The 16,387-nt window shown below is 42.1% G+C and overlaps 2 protein-coding genes across 18 annotated transcripts in view; one reads left to right on the top strand and one right to left on the bottom strand.

Annotated features, from left to right (window-relative positions):
* Window positions 1–7,307, top strand: part of SMARCA4 (SWI/SNF related, matrix associated, actin dependent regulator of chromatin, subfamily a, member 4) — a 92,141-nt gene extending 84,834 nt beyond the window's left edge. For 11 of the 14 annotated variants that reach the window (XM_039337270.1, XM_039337275.1, XM_039337269.1 and 8 more), the window contains 5 exons: window positions 208–316; window positions 2,043–2,144; window positions 3,154–3,286; window positions 6,318–6,457; window positions 6,780–7,307. In XM_039337270.1, the coding sequence (XP_039193204.1) occupies window positions 208–316; window positions 2,043–2,144; window positions 3,154–3,286; window positions 6,318–6,457; window positions 6,780–6,812 (517 nt within the window). In that variant the 3' untranslated portion in view covers window positions 6,813–7,307. The remainder of the gene's footprint in view (window positions 1–207; window positions 317–2,042; window positions 2,145–3,153; window positions 3,287–6,317; window positions 6,458–6,779) is intronic. The other 3 variants (XM_039337276.1, XM_039337279.1, XM_039337281.1) reach the window with 1 other exon arrangement.
* A 437-nt stretch (window positions 7,308–7,744) lies between these two features.
* LOC120305440 (deoxyribonuclease-2-alpha-like) lies at window positions 7,745–16,310 on the bottom strand. 4 transcript variants are annotated; one of them, XM_039337285.1, is made up of 7 exons: window positions 13,889–16,310; window positions 13,065–13,174; window positions 11,909–12,086; window positions 11,350–11,431; window positions 11,012–11,176; window positions 9,825–10,022; window positions 7,745–8,866 (listed from the first exon to the last, which is right to left on the bottom strand). In XM_039337285.1, exons 2-7 carry the CDS (start codon window positions 13,154–13,156, stop codon window positions 8,508–8,510), a joined length of 1,074 nt encoding a protein of 357 aa, XP_039193219.1. In that variant the 5' UTR covers window positions 13,157–13,174; window positions 13,889–16,310; the 3' UTR covers window positions 7,745–8,507. The 4 variants fall into 4 exon arrangements, with proteins under 4 accessions (XP_039193219.1, XP_039193216.1, XP_039193218.1 ...); XM_039337282.1 differs by having other exon boundaries at window positions 13,893–16,309; XM_039337284.1 differs by having other exon boundaries at window positions 14,239–16,308.
* Between the last annotated feature and the right edge of the window lie 77 nt (window positions 16,311–16,387).

The following is a 16,387-nucleotide window of genomic DNA, read 5'->3' on the forward strand; positions in this document are numbered from 1 at the left end:
AAAATAAGCTGTTTCTTGGCTCCTCCGTAGCTACTAATGCAGCATATCAGCCATTAGTAGGTGCACTTTAGTAATATAAAATAGAATTGTCTCCATATTTCACTTCACTTCTTCAATCCCTGACAGCCAGGGCAGGTGCCTCTGAACTGGCCTGCATTGGGAAAGGCAAGCCATGTTTTAGATGTTTTCCTTCACCTTGCCTTGTAGCAGCAGTGGACGTCAGCTTAGTGAAGTCTTCATTCAACTGCCTTCTCGAAAAGAGCTTCCAGAATATTATGAACTCATTCGCAAACCAGTGGATTTCAAGAAGATAAAGGTACCTTAGGAGTTGTTTATCTTTCTCTAATTCAGAGAAGGGCCCAATGTTTGTTTATTTGCTTACTTGACTTATATCCCATCTTTATTTATGCAACTCAAGGCAGCACATATAATGCTCATACCTCCTATTTTCCCCACAACAACCACCTTTAAGGTAGGTTGGGCTAAGAAAAGGAGTGACCCAAAGTCACCCAGCTGTCTTCTATGCCTAAGATGGCACTAGAAAGCCAGTTGCTAGTTCAACATTTTAATACCAAAGTGGCTCTTGATAACAGGAATGATAAAATAGGCCTGCCCATCTTAAGCAGGATGCAGCACCTTGGATTTGATCCAAATAGGGTAGTTTTGCCTCATGTGAGCAAACAAACCTGAGAGAAGCTGAGTGACCCATAACCACAGCCAATTTCATTTCCCATACCCACTTAGCAGATGATATCCAGTCAGGTTGAGAAGACTGACTTGACATTGGTCATGTGATGGGGAAACCACCTACTGCAGTTTCTGGTCATGTGATGGGAAAGCCACCTACAAGAGTTTTCTCACAAGATCACATGCCTACCTTCTGTCCCTTTGTTTAGAAGAGCAGGCTGAGCCCTGTAGTTTAATGCTTACAACAAGGTTAGTAAACTGATTTCCTAGTGCAGCTTAGTTTAACATGTGCCATTGAAATTTCTAACTGGGATGCCCATCATTCTGCATTATTTCCGAGAACACTTTCTGATGCAGCTAGATGGCTTGTAAATAAGTGTTGCACATAACTATAACTTTGGGAAGGTATATAGCCCATTTGAAAAATGGAAATACTAGCCATCAATATTGCACTATATCTTTTTAAAGCTGTGTTATAGGGTATGTCTTAAATAGTTCTTAATATATTTTAATGCATTAAATTGTATACATTCAAAGAATGCAATAGCATGCTGGTTTCCTGAACTGGATGGTGGAAGACTTTGTATAGTTTGTAGTATCTCTGATTTACTGAATGAAGCCCTTCTATGTTAGAGAAGGTAACTTTTTAAAACCTTCAGTGAATCTTATTTGCTTATTTAGATAAATTTAGATTTTAATTTCAAAATGCCCTCCCTTCAACAACAACAAAAAGATTCATGTGCATATTAGATCCTGAGTTATTCCCCTTTGTATTTTAATTTTGTAAGATAGCATTACATCATCTTGAGGCTTTCAAACTAGTTTCCGGACAAAGGGGATAGTTTGGATTACCAAAGATCCACCTAATCATCAATTGAGTCACACAATTAGGGATTTCCCTTGAGGCCTTTTAAGGGCCAAAATCTCAGACAGACATCTTGCTCATTCAGTTGTGCAAGTTCATTTGTTCAACAATCAGAGTTTCAGTCAATACCCTCACAAAACCAGTATTATTGAAATATTGTATAATTGTGTATAAATATTGTATAATTGAATATAATTGTACAATGGATGTTTCTACATGTCTTTTAAGTGAATTAACTGCACAGGTGTTTTACAGAATCCATACTGATCTAACTATCTCTGTCTGTGTTCTTAATTTTAAAAGAATTTTTGAGGATACTATCCCTTTCAGCTTTAAGAATTGCTCCTTTTTCTCTCTCAATTGCTGAAATATGCATACGTATAGGGGCATCATCTCACTCTGATGACAAGTGAATGAAGGCAGGAATCTGAAACTTTTGTTCAATAAAACATTGTTTTTGTTTCTCCTCTGCCCCCCACTTCACTTTCAGGAGCGTATCCGGAACCACAAATATCGCAGCCTAAATGATTTGGAGAAGGATGTCATGCTTCTATGTCAGAATGCTCAGACTTTCAATCTTGAAGGATCACTGGTAAGACATCTTCCTGCAGTTAGAGCACATTCTTGACACTAAAAAAGTGTATGGTTACTCCATATGGCGGGTTGAACTAATTCTCCTTTAGTTAAATAAGTTAGGACAATTGAGATGCGTTTTGAGAGATGCATAGTTTCTGTGCTCTGTAAGCAGATGGGTTCAGTACTTTTTATAATACCATGGTTGTAGACAAAATTCATATAGCAAGAATTCCTTTGCAGAGGTATGACAAACCATTAGTCTTAAATAATGGATAAGAATTATCAGGAGATAATGAGTTTTATGAATCTCTTAAAGCTCTTTTCTATTCTCTCACACATCCATAACCAAGCTTTAGAAATTCCCTTCAATTTACCTGTCATATATGTATATATGTATGTATGTATGTGTGTGTGTGTGTGTGTGTAGGTCTTTGGTTATTCGGGTTTTCTCCCGCGTCAAATTGGAAGTGTCTTGTCGATGTTTCAATGAAGTCTTATTCGTCATCTTCAGGCTGGTGTCTTTGGCTTCGTGCTTCTAGAAGCACGAAGCCAAAGACACCAGCCTGAAGATGACGAATGAGACTTTGTCGAAACGTCGACAAGACACTTCCAATTTGATGCAGGAGAAAACCCAAAAAACCAAAGACCTACACACAAACACCCGCGAAAACCTCAGAAAACAAATATATGTATGTATGTATGTATGTATGTATGCTGTTTCAAATGCTAATGCAACCAACTGAGTAGATGGTCTTAGGGCAACCATTTTTTTCCATCTTCTCCCCAATTTCATATGGAACACAAGGTTGTTGGAAAATTAGAGCAAGATAGATATGATAGGATAGAACTCAAAAATGTTCCATAAATCCCCAATACTATTAAGAATGGCCCCATTTTTTAAAGCAAAACCATCATAACAACTAAGGGCATGGACTGAAAATAAATATAGAACTTAGCCCAGTGGGATGAAAGTGTTAGATCAATCATAATTTCTACATCTTCCTTTCTTCTATGGTTTCCTGCAGATTTATGAAGACTCAATTGTTCTGCAGTCTGTCTTTACTAGCGTGAGGCAAAAAATTGAAAAAGAGGAAGACAGCGAGGGAGAAGAGAGTGAAGAGGAGGAAGAGGGAGAAGAGGAAGGATCTGAATCAGAATGTGAGTGTTTTTTTATTCAGCATTATTTTCTTTGCAAAACAAATGTGTAAAATATTTAGAAAGAAATTAAATCAGATTGAATTGAACTCCTAGTAACTTCATGGATACATCTGTGTCATTTTCCTGGTAGCAATACGGAAGTAATGTGTCTTCTCTGGGATACTTTTCAACTTCAGTGATAGAACTATAGAGTTGGAAGGTACCTTAGAATAGGGCTTTTCAACTGGTAGTACATGTACCACCAAGTGGTACATTGGCACATGGCAGGTGGTACATGGCCCTGCCCAGCCTAGCCAAGTGTAGTGGGGGAGGGAACAAGCCAAAGCACAGCACAGGACTTATCATGAGAGAGTCCTCGGGACCTGCAGGGCTGCTGGAGTGAGGCAAAGGCCCCAGGATCGGCAGTTCCAGCTCACCCGGAAGAGAAAGGAGAAGGGGGCGGAGACAGGAGAGGCTATAAAAGGAGACAGTTTGGGCGGGAGAGGGAGAGAAAAAAAATGCAGCCTTGGGAAGAGGAGTCAAACAGGCCAGCTAGGAGCAGATCTGGCGCTGAGGTGGCGCAGCAGTTAGAGTGCAGTACTGCAGGCCACTTTAGCTGACTGTGTTCAGCAGGTCAGCAGTTCAATTTTCACCTGCTCAAGGTTGACTCAGCCTTCCATCCTTCCGAGGTAGGTAAAATGAGGATCCAGATTGTTGGGGGCAATGTAAAATATATATATACATTGCTTACTGGTGTACACCGTTTAGAGAGTGCTTGCACTTAAAGCGGTATATAAGTCTCATAAATAAATAAGTTCTGTGGCAGCCATCCGTGCTGCGCACGCACACAGGTGGCAGCGACAAACAGGCAAGAAACGCAGCTGGGGAGGGGTCACCCTCCATGAGGAATGAAAAAAGGCAGCATCGACTGGAGGTGAGGCACGGAGGGAGTGAGGAAGAAGATGGCAATGAGAAAGAGGGAGGTAGAGAACAGGAGGGAGGGAAACAGAAAGGAAGGAAGTGTTGAAAGAAAAAGCCGGGGGCTTGGTTTCCAGCTGAGAGGCTATACCTTTAAGAGAAAAGAAAAAAAAATGAAGCACCACCGTTTGAAATAGGTGAAAGGAAGCCGGCTCGAGAGGAGATATTTATTGGCAGAAGCAAAGTGCTGTTTCAGCAGTTCGATTTTGGATCAGCTAAACAACAAACCGGGAAAGTGGAAGGATTTTTATGTGATTTTGTGACTTTGAAGTTCTGGGATTTGTGCAATGTGGGCTTTGTGTTCTTAAGGATTGTTTGGCAATTTCTATTGTGGCTGATGGCTGATGTCCCGTGTTGGATTTGGGGTTCTAACTCTGTTGCTTTGCTATTGTTAGCTGTAAGTTTTGCTGCAAGGGATTTTGAAATATTTTTGTCCTAAATGGATTTTGCCTGTAGCATTTATTTACTTATGAATGGAGCCATTTGGGGAGGCTGCCTTAACTGGTAGCCAGTACTTGCTACATTTGTGGTGGTGGTTGTTTTTCTTCAGTGCCGGCTGCCGGCTCCTTTCCTTTCTAGCCAGTAGTTAATTCTTAAAAGGGAATGTGCCTTTTTAAGCTAGTTCCCTCAGCGGCTTGTCTTTTCTGTCTCTGGAAGCTTTTCCTTGTTCGATAAATATATGGAAGAGAAAAAATATGGGGGCGGGGGTTCAAATTCTTTCTTCAGAAGGAAGGAGATGGGAATGAGAAAGAGGAAGGCAGGGAGGGAGGGAGGGAAGGAGATTGGAATGAAAGGGAGGGTCTGAAGGAAGTCCCGCCTTCGCCACCAGCAGCCCTGCCATTGACCTTGGGACACTGTGACCATCATAAATATGAATCAGTTGCCAAGCATCCAAATATAAATCACATGACCCTGGGAATGCTGCAACGGTCGTAAGTGTGAAAAATAGTCATAAGTCACTTCAGTGCCATTGTAACTTTGAACAGTCACTAAGCGAATTGTTGTAAGTCGAGGACTACCTGTACCTTATCCCTTTTTTCTTTTGGGGGGGGTCATCAAGTTTTTGACACTTGTACTCAAATATTGCCATATCCTAAAAGTGGTACAGTTGGTGAAAAGGTTGAAAAGCCCTGCCTTAGAAGTCATTCAATCCCCTACTCAGTGCTAGATCTATAAGAGAATCTCTGACAGATGCCCCTCCAACCTTCCTTTGAAATCCTCCATGAAGAGCTCATGTCCTATACTGTTTCAGTAGCAGACAGCTTGTAACCAGGAGGTTCCTCCTAATATTTGCCCCAAATCTTCTTTCTTGTAGTTTTAACTTATTGGTTCGTGTTCTTTCCTGTGGCTCAGTAGACATGTGTTTGCAGCCCTTCTGGCAACATATCAGAAGGTGGCTATTATATCTTCTCTTAAGTCATATTTCTTTAAACTAAAGATATCCATTTTTCATAGGGCTTGGCTTTCAAACATTAAACATCTTAAGTGGCCTTAGTGGCCATTTTATGAACTTGTTCTAATTTGTCCCTGCCTTTCTTGAATCTTGGTGCTCAGAGCTGGATATAATATTCCATGTTCCTGATATTTCTGACCCTGCATCCACCTGTGATCCTGTTTGGGTTTTGGAGATAGCAAGACCTGGCTAGGCACTTCTTGTTAAGCATAAGGAAAAAGTACGAAAATTATGATGGGCTGACAGAGAAAATATCTGAAAGCCATTAGAGCCATCAAGAAAGGCTGACATTTGACAGGGTTAGGGTCCAGAGCTTGTGAGGAAAGCCTCATCCTGCCCTTTTTGCACCATCCTTATGTGTACATAAAAGGCTGTTCGATTTTTTCATAAGAAGAAAAAGAGTTTTTGGTGTGATTATTTCACAAAACAAGCTAGGTTATTAGGCTTAGGAATACAGTGAAGCAGATTAATGGAGTGTTTGGAAATACAGATATATAAGTAAAATTGTGTCTATGTCTCACGAAAATTAGGACAGATTTCAACCTGTTTCAGTCATAATTCATAATGGAACAGGAACATAAACTCATAGCCAGCTTTTCAGTCTCGCTCTGTTCTTCCCAGCTCGTTCTGTCAAAGTGAAGATTAAACTGGGCAGAAAGGAAAAAGTACCAGACCGAATGAAAGGCCGCAGACGCACCAGCCGTGGGTCCCGGGCTAAACCCGTGGTTAGTGATGATGACAGCGAGGAAGAGCAAGAAGAGGTAGGTAAAACAATAGATTTTTTTCCCCTAAGGTGTCATCAGTGATCCCAGGAGGAGAGATCTAGTGCTTTTGTTGGAGAGAGATGGTCAAAGAAAGAGAGGGCATTTTCCATTTAAATAAGCAGAACGAAAACACAAAACCAAGTTCTACTTTTCAAAAAGCTACATGGTACACTGAGTAAAAAATTTAGACCTTAGTTCATCCATGAGATTTCCTGGATCATTACTGTTCTTTTGCCTGCCTACCTACTTCCCAGGACAGTCAGGAAGATACCTGATACATTAAGGTACAACTAAAAAGTATTTTCCTCTTCTCTCCTAGGATCGCTCAGGAAGTGGCACAGAAGATGACTAGGTGACATTCCATGATGGAGACCTCAGGCATCAGTTTTTCCAAAGCAGAGGTGCTCTAGTCCTTTAGCTGCAACGGGTAGAAAGAAAAGTAGTGTTGGATGTGGGTAAACTGTATAAATTCTTCCATATTTATACTGCAGTGAAGATGTAGGACTTACTTGTGTCTTGCCTTGTCCTCACATCAGTAGCGTTTGTAACAGCATTAACTGTTGTTTTTTTTTAAAAAAAAATTATGACTGGGGGAACACTTGATTTTTTTTAAAGGCAGTACTATTTTCAGTTGCAGTATTGAATCACTGTAGTTTTAACCTGTGGGTGCATGTGTGTAAGCAGTCCACTTCCTAGTACTGTATTTTATGAAACAGGTCAAACAGCCAGCTGCTCCCCCCAAAGCAAGGAGAGGGTGGCAGGGGTAACTGTGTCAGTGTCACTGGATTTCAAGCAGTAATAAATTAAGCAAAACAAACAGTAATAAATTAAGCAAAACAAACAAACACCCCACCATCACCGTGGTGCATTTGTTAAATGTGCTTCTCTTTTACTGTAACATCTGGAAAGCTCCTCCCATCAGCTCAGTAAGGTCTGAAATGTATCCATCTTCTGATCCATTCAGAGAATACAGAATAACAGAGTTGGAAGGAACCTTGGAGATTTTCTAGTCCAACCCTCTGCTCAAGCAGGAGACCCTGTATCGTTTTAGACAAGTGGCTGCCCAGTCTCTTCATGACTATGACAACTATGATTATGGCCTGCTTAAAATGGCTGTCCAGATGCTCCTAAATCCCCATCTGGCTTCTCATCTGTAGTAATATTCAAAGGAGATGGCAGGTTGCAATATCTTATCATTCCAGATTGCACAAGAGATTTTGATCAGGCCTGTTTTTGTAAAACAGATATTTAAAGAATTTAAAGATGAAAACATCAGAACACATCTTTAAAGCATTTTAGCTTTTATTCATTTTGTCTCTGGTACTTTATTCTCATTCTGAAAGTCTCTGCTTCTTTTATCCACATCTATGTTTGTGGGCGATCATCTTGCATGACCTGCTGGGCGATGGAACAATATTCGTGCTTTAGCCAAAAACAAGAGAGGGGAGGAAGTCGCTCCATTTCAAATTGAGTTACTTTCTGGACCATGTATTCTGTAAATCTACAGAATTATGATACACATGTGGAAGTTACTTAGTAGGTTTGTGGTTGCTGTGGTTTAAGACATGCTGTATTTAACAAAGCCTTGTTAAAGGCTTTCCAATTACTCAGAAGGGGCCAGGGAGGCTTATCTTTAGATCAGCCTATTTCTCTCACACTCATAGAATTTGCACACTAAAAATATTTCCTTGGAATACCCAGATTTTGGAAACTTATACAAAATAAACACTGTATACATTTTTATTACAGGAAAAGAATTTCCTTCTGTATTTTTCCATTTAACTCATGTAGCCCCTTGGAATTGTTATTATGTAACAGGAAAAAGATAGTGATGGGAGCAGTCCAGAACACAAAGAAACCATTGCTGGAAATTAACTTTCTGAAAAATAAGGAGACCAACGCAACAGCACAACTCCCTGCATTATGCTATGTAGGGAGTTAATATACTGTGAAGAAGATAGGTAGGGACATTATTATGCTTTCGAATCAATCTCTTTCCCAATTAATTGAATTCTGCTCCCTTAATAATATAGACAAGCTTAGCCAATTAAAGTCCGTATCCTGTTGTATCACAATCCGTATAGTTCTGTACCAAGGAGTGGAAGCTTTTCCAAATTGTGACATCACGGCAACAGATGGTACCACCCCCACGGTGTTCCTCTGCATGATTACGGTTCATGTCTCCAACACAGGCCCACTCCGAATCACTCTCTATTCCAACACACCACTTGGAATGGTCCGATGTGGAAAAGAAGGTGGTGGCTGGGTCCTGGAATGCCAGTTGCTTCACATTGTAAACTCTGTATTGTCCAGAGCAGTTGGATGCCAAAACACCATGAGACTTGAGCCAGAATTCAACATAGAGATCAGTAGCAAGAGCCTGGGCCAACCAGCCAGAGTACAGATCTGGGGAGATGAAATACAAGTAGTCCTTGAGTTACGAGTGTAATGAAGCCTGCCCATTACACTTGTAACTCGAAAACTTGTAGAGTGAATCTCGTACCTCAAATGAAATTACTCCCTTGCTCATTAAAATGCACACAGCTCGTTAAGCAAACATAAGTTATCTCAGAGTGGGGAAGGTCATGGAGGGCCTAGTGATGGAACAGGGCCTCCAAGGCCTCCCTGACCCATAAGATACCACATGCTTCCCCCCCCCCTTCCTGCTGCACCGGACTCACTTCGAAAAGATCGTATCCTCTCTGCTGCAGTTTTTGCTGCCGCCCAGATCTGAGGCTGGGGAACACTTCTGGATCTTGCCACAGCCCGATCCGGACTCTGGAGGCCTTTTCCAGGCCATTGCTGCCTGGATTTGAGGCCAGGGTGGGGTGCGGAAGCCCTGAGCACGTGGAAGTGTCCTCCAGCTTCGGTTCCGTTCTCTGTTGCAGAGAACAGAGGCCTAAAGTACCATGGGATCACGCGAGATCAGTAGCGTGAGATCTCGCCCCACTGACCTCGTGTGATCTTGGGGTTACTTTAGGCCTTCATTCTCTACGAACTCACTGAAGGCCTGGAGCAGCTAAGAAAGTGAAGGATCTCGATCTTTGCAGGGTGAGTATTGAAGGCCTGGTGCCTAAGGAAAACCAGGGGGCGGGGAGGGAGGGAATAACCAGGGTGAATGTTGCAGAGCCACTGCAGTCCCTCATAAGAGCTATAATATTTGTAACTTTGTGACTTGCTCATAAGCACTTGGGTGCGCTCGTCACATAACTTTAAATGAGCATTAAGTGAATGCTCGTAACTCAGAGATTACCTGTAATTGCAAATGAATTTATGAGCATAGTTTTGATATAACTCGATGGCCATATTCCCTCTCTAGTAACTCCACTGCTTTCTACACCTATCTTCCCCCATCATTACTTACCATCATCAAAGAAACGGAATTTTGCAAAGCTGACAAATTCCTTGCCCCCTTTTGATGTCAGAGTCACCGAGGAGTTCCATGGCTCCTCCTGTACATGTTTCCCCTCAGAAGCATTCAACAAGGCAGGCAGATCCCGGGCAAAGGCCCCTGGCACCTGGTAATCATAGACGTGGGGCTCCGTGAAGAGCAGCTGATTCCCTAAGGCGGAAATACAGTGTACAGTGTTAGATTTATTGGCTGGGAGCACATTATCATCCTGCCAGGAAAAAAAAAACATTTTGACACCTCAGAACAGCTAAGGATATTTCTGTACTGCTAGGATCTCCAGTCTCACAAAGGCCCATTGTTTTTTCCATTTGCCAAAGTTGACCAGCAATTCCTCCACATGGTCTACACGAGAACGCCAAAACTGGCCTAGCAACATGTTGCCACATCCGCACTCTCACCATGCTTGTTTGTTTAATGAAGCTAAAAAAAAAAAAAAAACACTATTAACTGACTGGTTTTCCAAGGCACCTTATTGACTGCTAGGAAGGGGAGAAGGCTGAAAGACAGGGACTCTTGAAAACAAACTGCAATCCAGATTTTGGGGATTTGGAGCAGCTGAATACAACTGCTAATGTTGGAAGCTAGGGATACAGCACTACCCTGTGTGGAATCTGCCTCAGTTTCTCCATAGGAATACTGTGCTTCTTGAAATGGAATCATGTTGAGAAATGGTGATGGTCTATTGCTTGTTCATATGCTATTCCTTTGTGGAGACAAGGGACAGAGTGTTCTTCATTTTTGTGGGGAGGCTTGGCTGGCATGGTTAGATGACTGAATGACATATTGACACATGCATTTCAAGGAAGCTAGTGTCAAAATGTTTGGCTGGAATTCTTCCTCATAAATTTTTGTACTCCTTGAACAATAATTTTAGAAGTTATGCTTCTTAGGAGCATGAACCTATAAATTTCTCTTTCCTCCGTTTCCATGGTAATAGCTCTGCTGTCTTGACTATCCTATCTACATCTTCATAATCCATTCATTCTCCTGCACAAGCCACAAGTTCGGGAAGATTTTTGTTTGGGAAAGACATTTTAGCACTTCCTAGCCAAATGCCCTGAAATAATCCCAAGATTTTCATTTTCATTTTCAGCATGGAGTTTTTAAATATCCTAACATTCCCCAGCCCTCACACCTACCTATGGCTTTGAACTGGCTATAGGGGTAGGTGACACATAGAAAGCTCTGTCCATAAGTCAGGGCAGTGTGGGGCCATGCATACGTCTTCTCATCCAGTCTGGAAGGAAACCAAGGTGTGCTGTGAACAAGCCAGAATCCTTGAGTTCTGTCCAGGAAGATGACCCCTGGGAGGGGAAGAGAAAAAACCAAAGCATGCAGTCAACCTCTGTCCAGCTGTCTTGAAGTTCCAGAAGTGCATCACAAAGTGGCTTGTCTGCTCCACCATAGACTAAACTGAAGAAAAGTCACAGGTCACAGTAGTCTCTTTCTTTGAATACATTTGATGCAAGGGCACTACCTTTTGTATGACCCTTAGAACCAGAGAAATTCTCCTTTGGAGGCTCATCGTTGTACAGGACATAGGCCATCTCTTCCTCCCTCTGGAGGGAAAATAAAACACACGTAGAGCAAGATTTTTCAAAAAGAACTTGAGTAGCTTCATGAGAGATTAACAGTAAAAAGAGATTCACTTGAATGCAGACCTTTAGGTATCCATAGCAATTTTTTAAGGGGATGACATTTGGTGACATTTCAAACCTTTCTCCCCAGGGGGTATTTATGTCCATGACTTATTGTTTTACATCTTGACTAGAGGTTCTGGGATTTTTTTTTAAACTAACAAGATCCACCCATGTGAAAAAGTATGCAGCCTGACCCAGCCTCAGTAATGTGGCCTTTACCACAATTTTGCATCCAATCCCTTGGTCCTACTTGTGATGAGACAAGTAGCCATTGGTGTGATTCAAGGGAAATTCAAATAGAAACTGGGTCTTTTCAGTGAGAACCATATTACCCCATGATCACAATTTTTAATTTGGGATCATGAGAAACTGAAACTGCTCTTTCTGCAGACTCACCTGCCTGCTTGCAGCCTCCAGATACAGCTGATTCAGTGTTCTGCCCACAGCTCCCTCAGTACTGTTCATCAAGCTCCTGCCTTGCACCCAGCCCTGGGTATGTCCATCTTGATACATGTACCGCATGCCTTCTACTGGGGAGCTGTGACGGGACTTGGGCAGCTTGTAAACAATAAACCTGTAAAACAGGCCTTTAGAAATCGCAACCAGCCCGTGGATGAGAAAACTCTGTATTTAATTTCTCTGAAGTGTGCAATGTGACTTCACTGTAGGATTGAGAAAGGAAAGGAAATGAGGAGATAGAGCATATTAGGGGTGTAAACTCCTGAGGCAATCTAGGGAAGTGGAGACTCACAGGATTTCAAAGATAGCCTCACTGAGAAATAAGGTTTTTCTCAGCAGTGGCACCTACATTACAGACCAATCTTCTGCCAGAAATCCAAATGACTCAAATCACTTCTGACCTTTAGAAAAACCTTAAGAGCTAAAATGTTCAGAGGGTATTTTAAGGCAGAGGTCCCCAACCTTTTGGGCACCAAGGACCGGTTCCGTGGAGAGAGGTTTTTCCACGGACCAAAGGGTGCCTGGTTTTGTTTGCTGCCTGCAGCTTGTGAATGGGGCTTTGCTTGTTTTGGCAGCTTGGTTGCTGGCATGCTGCGGGCCGGTACTGGTCCAGGGACTGGAGATTGGGGACCCCTAATTTAAAATCAGTCATCAATAGATCCATTAGGAATTTTGTTTGTAGTAATTTATGAAAAATTTGGGTAGTTTTAAGGATTATTGTTTCTACATTATATCTGTATTTCTGTCTTAATTGTACACCACCAAGAGTCCATGTAGAGTGTGATTGTTGATAAATACAATAAATAAATGCATTTTCTGACTAAAAGGCAGCCAGGATAGAGTGTACTGCTTGCATCTCTTGCACAAGGCATTTCAAATACACTACTCATCTGTTCATGGATGGTTGCAGGGAAGGAGTTGGGGTAAACAATTGAAAAGCCTAAAAACTGCCAGGGAAACAGGAAGACCAAGGAGGGAAAGAGAGGTGGAGAATTTAGTTTACTTTTTGTAAATTCCTCTAGAGACTTTGATGAAAAGGGCAGGAATCTTTTTGAGAAAACAAAAGATAAAGCCAGGTAAAATAAACACACACCAGTCGACAGGCTTCCCAGAGTCATCATAGCAGGAAATGCTCCCATACACAACATAGGTGTGAGCCAAAGACAGTGCCAGAATGAGCAGCATCAGGATTTTGCAGAATCCCTGCAAAGAATGAACAAGCATGGCTAAAAATGAAAGTCAGGACAATTGCCACATTCCACCATTATCCTAATATACCTGTCAGTATACCCATGAAAGGTTCCCTTTTTAAAAATGTATTTAACTGAGGGAAGTTTTCTAACCAAACATTCTTTAAGTGGAGGAAAACTGGCTTATTAAATAATATATTTTCCCTTTCTAATATAACTATCTCAATAGTTGATTCTCTTAATTTTTCTTCCCAACTTATTTTCACTTCCCCATTTAGCAAATGGCGTTTATAATCCTGAAATACAAATTATTTTGTACTGCATAGTCCCTGGAGGTTTCTACTTACAACTGTGTTCAAAAGACACATTCATGCTACCATAAAGCAACCACATGTGCTGGATTTGCACAACGGAGAACTAGTTGGCTAACTCATCACTCACTGTACCATGCGAGCACTTCCTATAGTCGATAACTGTTGCCTCTGGGGTCATGTGAAAAATGAATCTTTCATTAAAGTGCAATTATCACTTCACTGCCGCCCCCCGCCCAATAATCAGATTCAGATTAGGAGACAGCCATGGCACACAAAACTCAAAAGAGGAAAAACCGAACAGGCAACCCAGAATTGGTCTAACCCAAAAGATGTACATCTCCGTGCATCTCATCTTAGTCCAAGGAATAACGCGGAGAAATTAAATCAACCTTACCCAACCTGATGATCCTCACCTACCTTGGACTGCCACGCCCACATTCTCTGCGCAGCATAGTTATGGAAAATGGGAGTTGGAGAGCCAACGCTCCTGGAGGGCGTTAGGAAGGCTGAGTCGTAATCCTAGGCAGAGAGAGTCTGTCCTCCCAGCGTTAAAGCCGTCGGGGGCGGAAGACACCGAAAGAAATCACAGAAGAGGGAGGGAGCGAGGACGCACAAAGTGCTCGCCCGGCGCTCTGCAATAAGCGAAGGCGAGCTCGCCTCTCCGCTCGCAGACCCTTTTCTGACTCAACTCCCCGGGCGCGACGCCCACCGCCTGCCGAAGAATCTGCTCCTCCCCGCCTCGCCTGTTGTTAGGCTGACTCACTTGACCGTAAGAAGCTTTTTCCGATGCTCCGGAGGACGTACAGGACGTAGTGCAGCCACCGAAGGGGGACAACGCGGACTGGACTCTTAAACAGCTCCCTCAGCGCTGCCCCGACCGAAGGCGCCGCGCTTCTCCGCCTCGCTCCCGGTGAAAGGGAAAGAAAGAATAGCGAGCGAGCTTGGCAAAAGCTCAGCCGGCAATACTGTGCAGAAACTTTCCCATGGAGAAGAACATCATGTGCCTTGGCACCACCCTGCCCAGTTGGCGGCGGCGGCGGCGGCGGCGGCTCTTCCAGCAAACCCCGGGTGGAAACTGAAGGCGACACCCAAGGCCGGCAGGATCCGGGCGGGGGTGGCGGGAGGCGTTTGGCGGCGCTTGCCGATGCCCAGGGGGCTGGGCTTGGGAGTAGAAGAGGGAGGGTGGTCATTTGAGTGCATCAGCCGCCTGCATTAAGTTGCAGGCTAGGTGGAAAATCATATCTACTCTGTGGTTTATTCGGAAAAGAACAGCAGGAAGGTTTGCTATAGTTGGGAAGGCTCCTTAGAACTTAGAACCCTGCGGCTTTGCTTCCCCATTAAATTCACTGCCGGGGAATCTCTTGGTGATCTTCTGATCTTCTATCCTCGGGCCATCAAGTGCTGACCCTGCTGTAATTCCCTAGAATGATGAATCAAGATCTGAGATCTTGGCAAATGTTATACCTTTTGAGATAATCCAGAGAAGAAGCACAGCAATGAATCCTGCTTTTACCTGTTGGTGGTCCTCTGTGTCCAGCTGTCCAGGTGGGGCCTGTGTTTTTATCAGTCTCATGTGGCTTGGTGTCTCCCGAAGCTGACATTCCACAGGTCCAGCGGGAGCAGCTTGTTCAGATTCAGATTCTGCATATGTTAAGTCCTTTATTTTGGTAACTTTAAAGACTTTAAAGAAGTAGGATAGAAAGAGTAGTGTGATTTCTTTCAACTTTGATGTTGGAGAGAATATTGTGGACAGCCAAGAAAATCAACAAATGGATCATTGAACAATTCAACCAAAAGTTCTCACTTGAGGCACAAATGACCATAAATTACTCTATTTCAGACAGAGTATGTGAAGACCCAACTCTCTGGAAAAGGCTTTAATGCTGGGAAAGTGGAAGGAAAGAAAAGTAAAGGACAACCAGCAACAAAGTGGATAGGTTTGGTGATAATGGCAATGAATGCATCATTGGGAAACCTAAAGGAATAGGTTAGGGATAGATTGTCAAAGAGAAAAGCTGTCTGTATGAAAGCTAGGAGTCAAAAAGTCGTGTGATGACAAGTAATCAATTTCCACACCACCTAGTGACAGTCCTAGAACAATGCCTAATTATTCAATAAGGCATATTCAGAAAGGAGAGTGACACCCCTGACACACCTTTTAAGACTGAAAACTGCTCTGAAAGAGCTTCTTTGCAAGAAGAATCGGGCTGTCAGGTAGCCTATTGAGCAAAATATTTTGGTTTGCATTTGACAGTAAATAATCAAGAAACATAACTAAGTTTACAATATTAAATGTATGGCAAGAGATTAAAAAGACTTTGAGAGGTGGTGAGATCTATATCTTGCTCAGGATCAACTGCAATCATTGAAATAAATGGATTAAGCAAAGTAAACTATGGTATTTCAAATTACTCCAAATTATAATTATAATTTCTGAGATAATTCTACACAAATGGCAAGAAACTATCAAAATTTCAATAAGTTTCTAAAGAAATTTCAATATCAAGTTATTTAGCTTATGGCCAAAACATTTGTTACATAACAAGTATCTTGATATACTGTATGCTCTTCCTTCATCTCCTCATTTTCAATGTTATCAATGAGAAAGCCAAATAATCATAATACTTGTAACTTTAAACTGTAATATTCTAGTATTGATAGAATAGCTAATTTTTCTTTCCTCTATATTAGATTTTTATCCCACTTTTATTTGTATCTTTACATATATTTATATATTTCATGCTTATAGACCACCATCTCCCTCAGTGAGGGACTCTGGGCAATGTACAGCCTATATACTCAGATGCTACCTTAACAGCTCTTAGCTCCTTGGTTAGGACTTGAACTGTTAAGTTTTTAAGTAGTCCCAGACTGTGAATTGAATTGAAGATTAAATCTTAAATAACAACAAC

The sequence above is a fragment of the Crotalus tigris genome, unplaced genomic scaffold (genome assembly GCF_016545835.1).
Source record: "Crotalus tigris isolate CLP2741 ecotype Arizona unplaced genomic scaffold, ASM1654583v1 scf7180000017673.840971, whole genome shotgun sequence".
Taxonomy (NCBI): domain Eukaryota; kingdom Metazoa; phylum Chordata; class Lepidosauria; order Squamata; family Viperidae; genus Crotalus; species Crotalus tigris.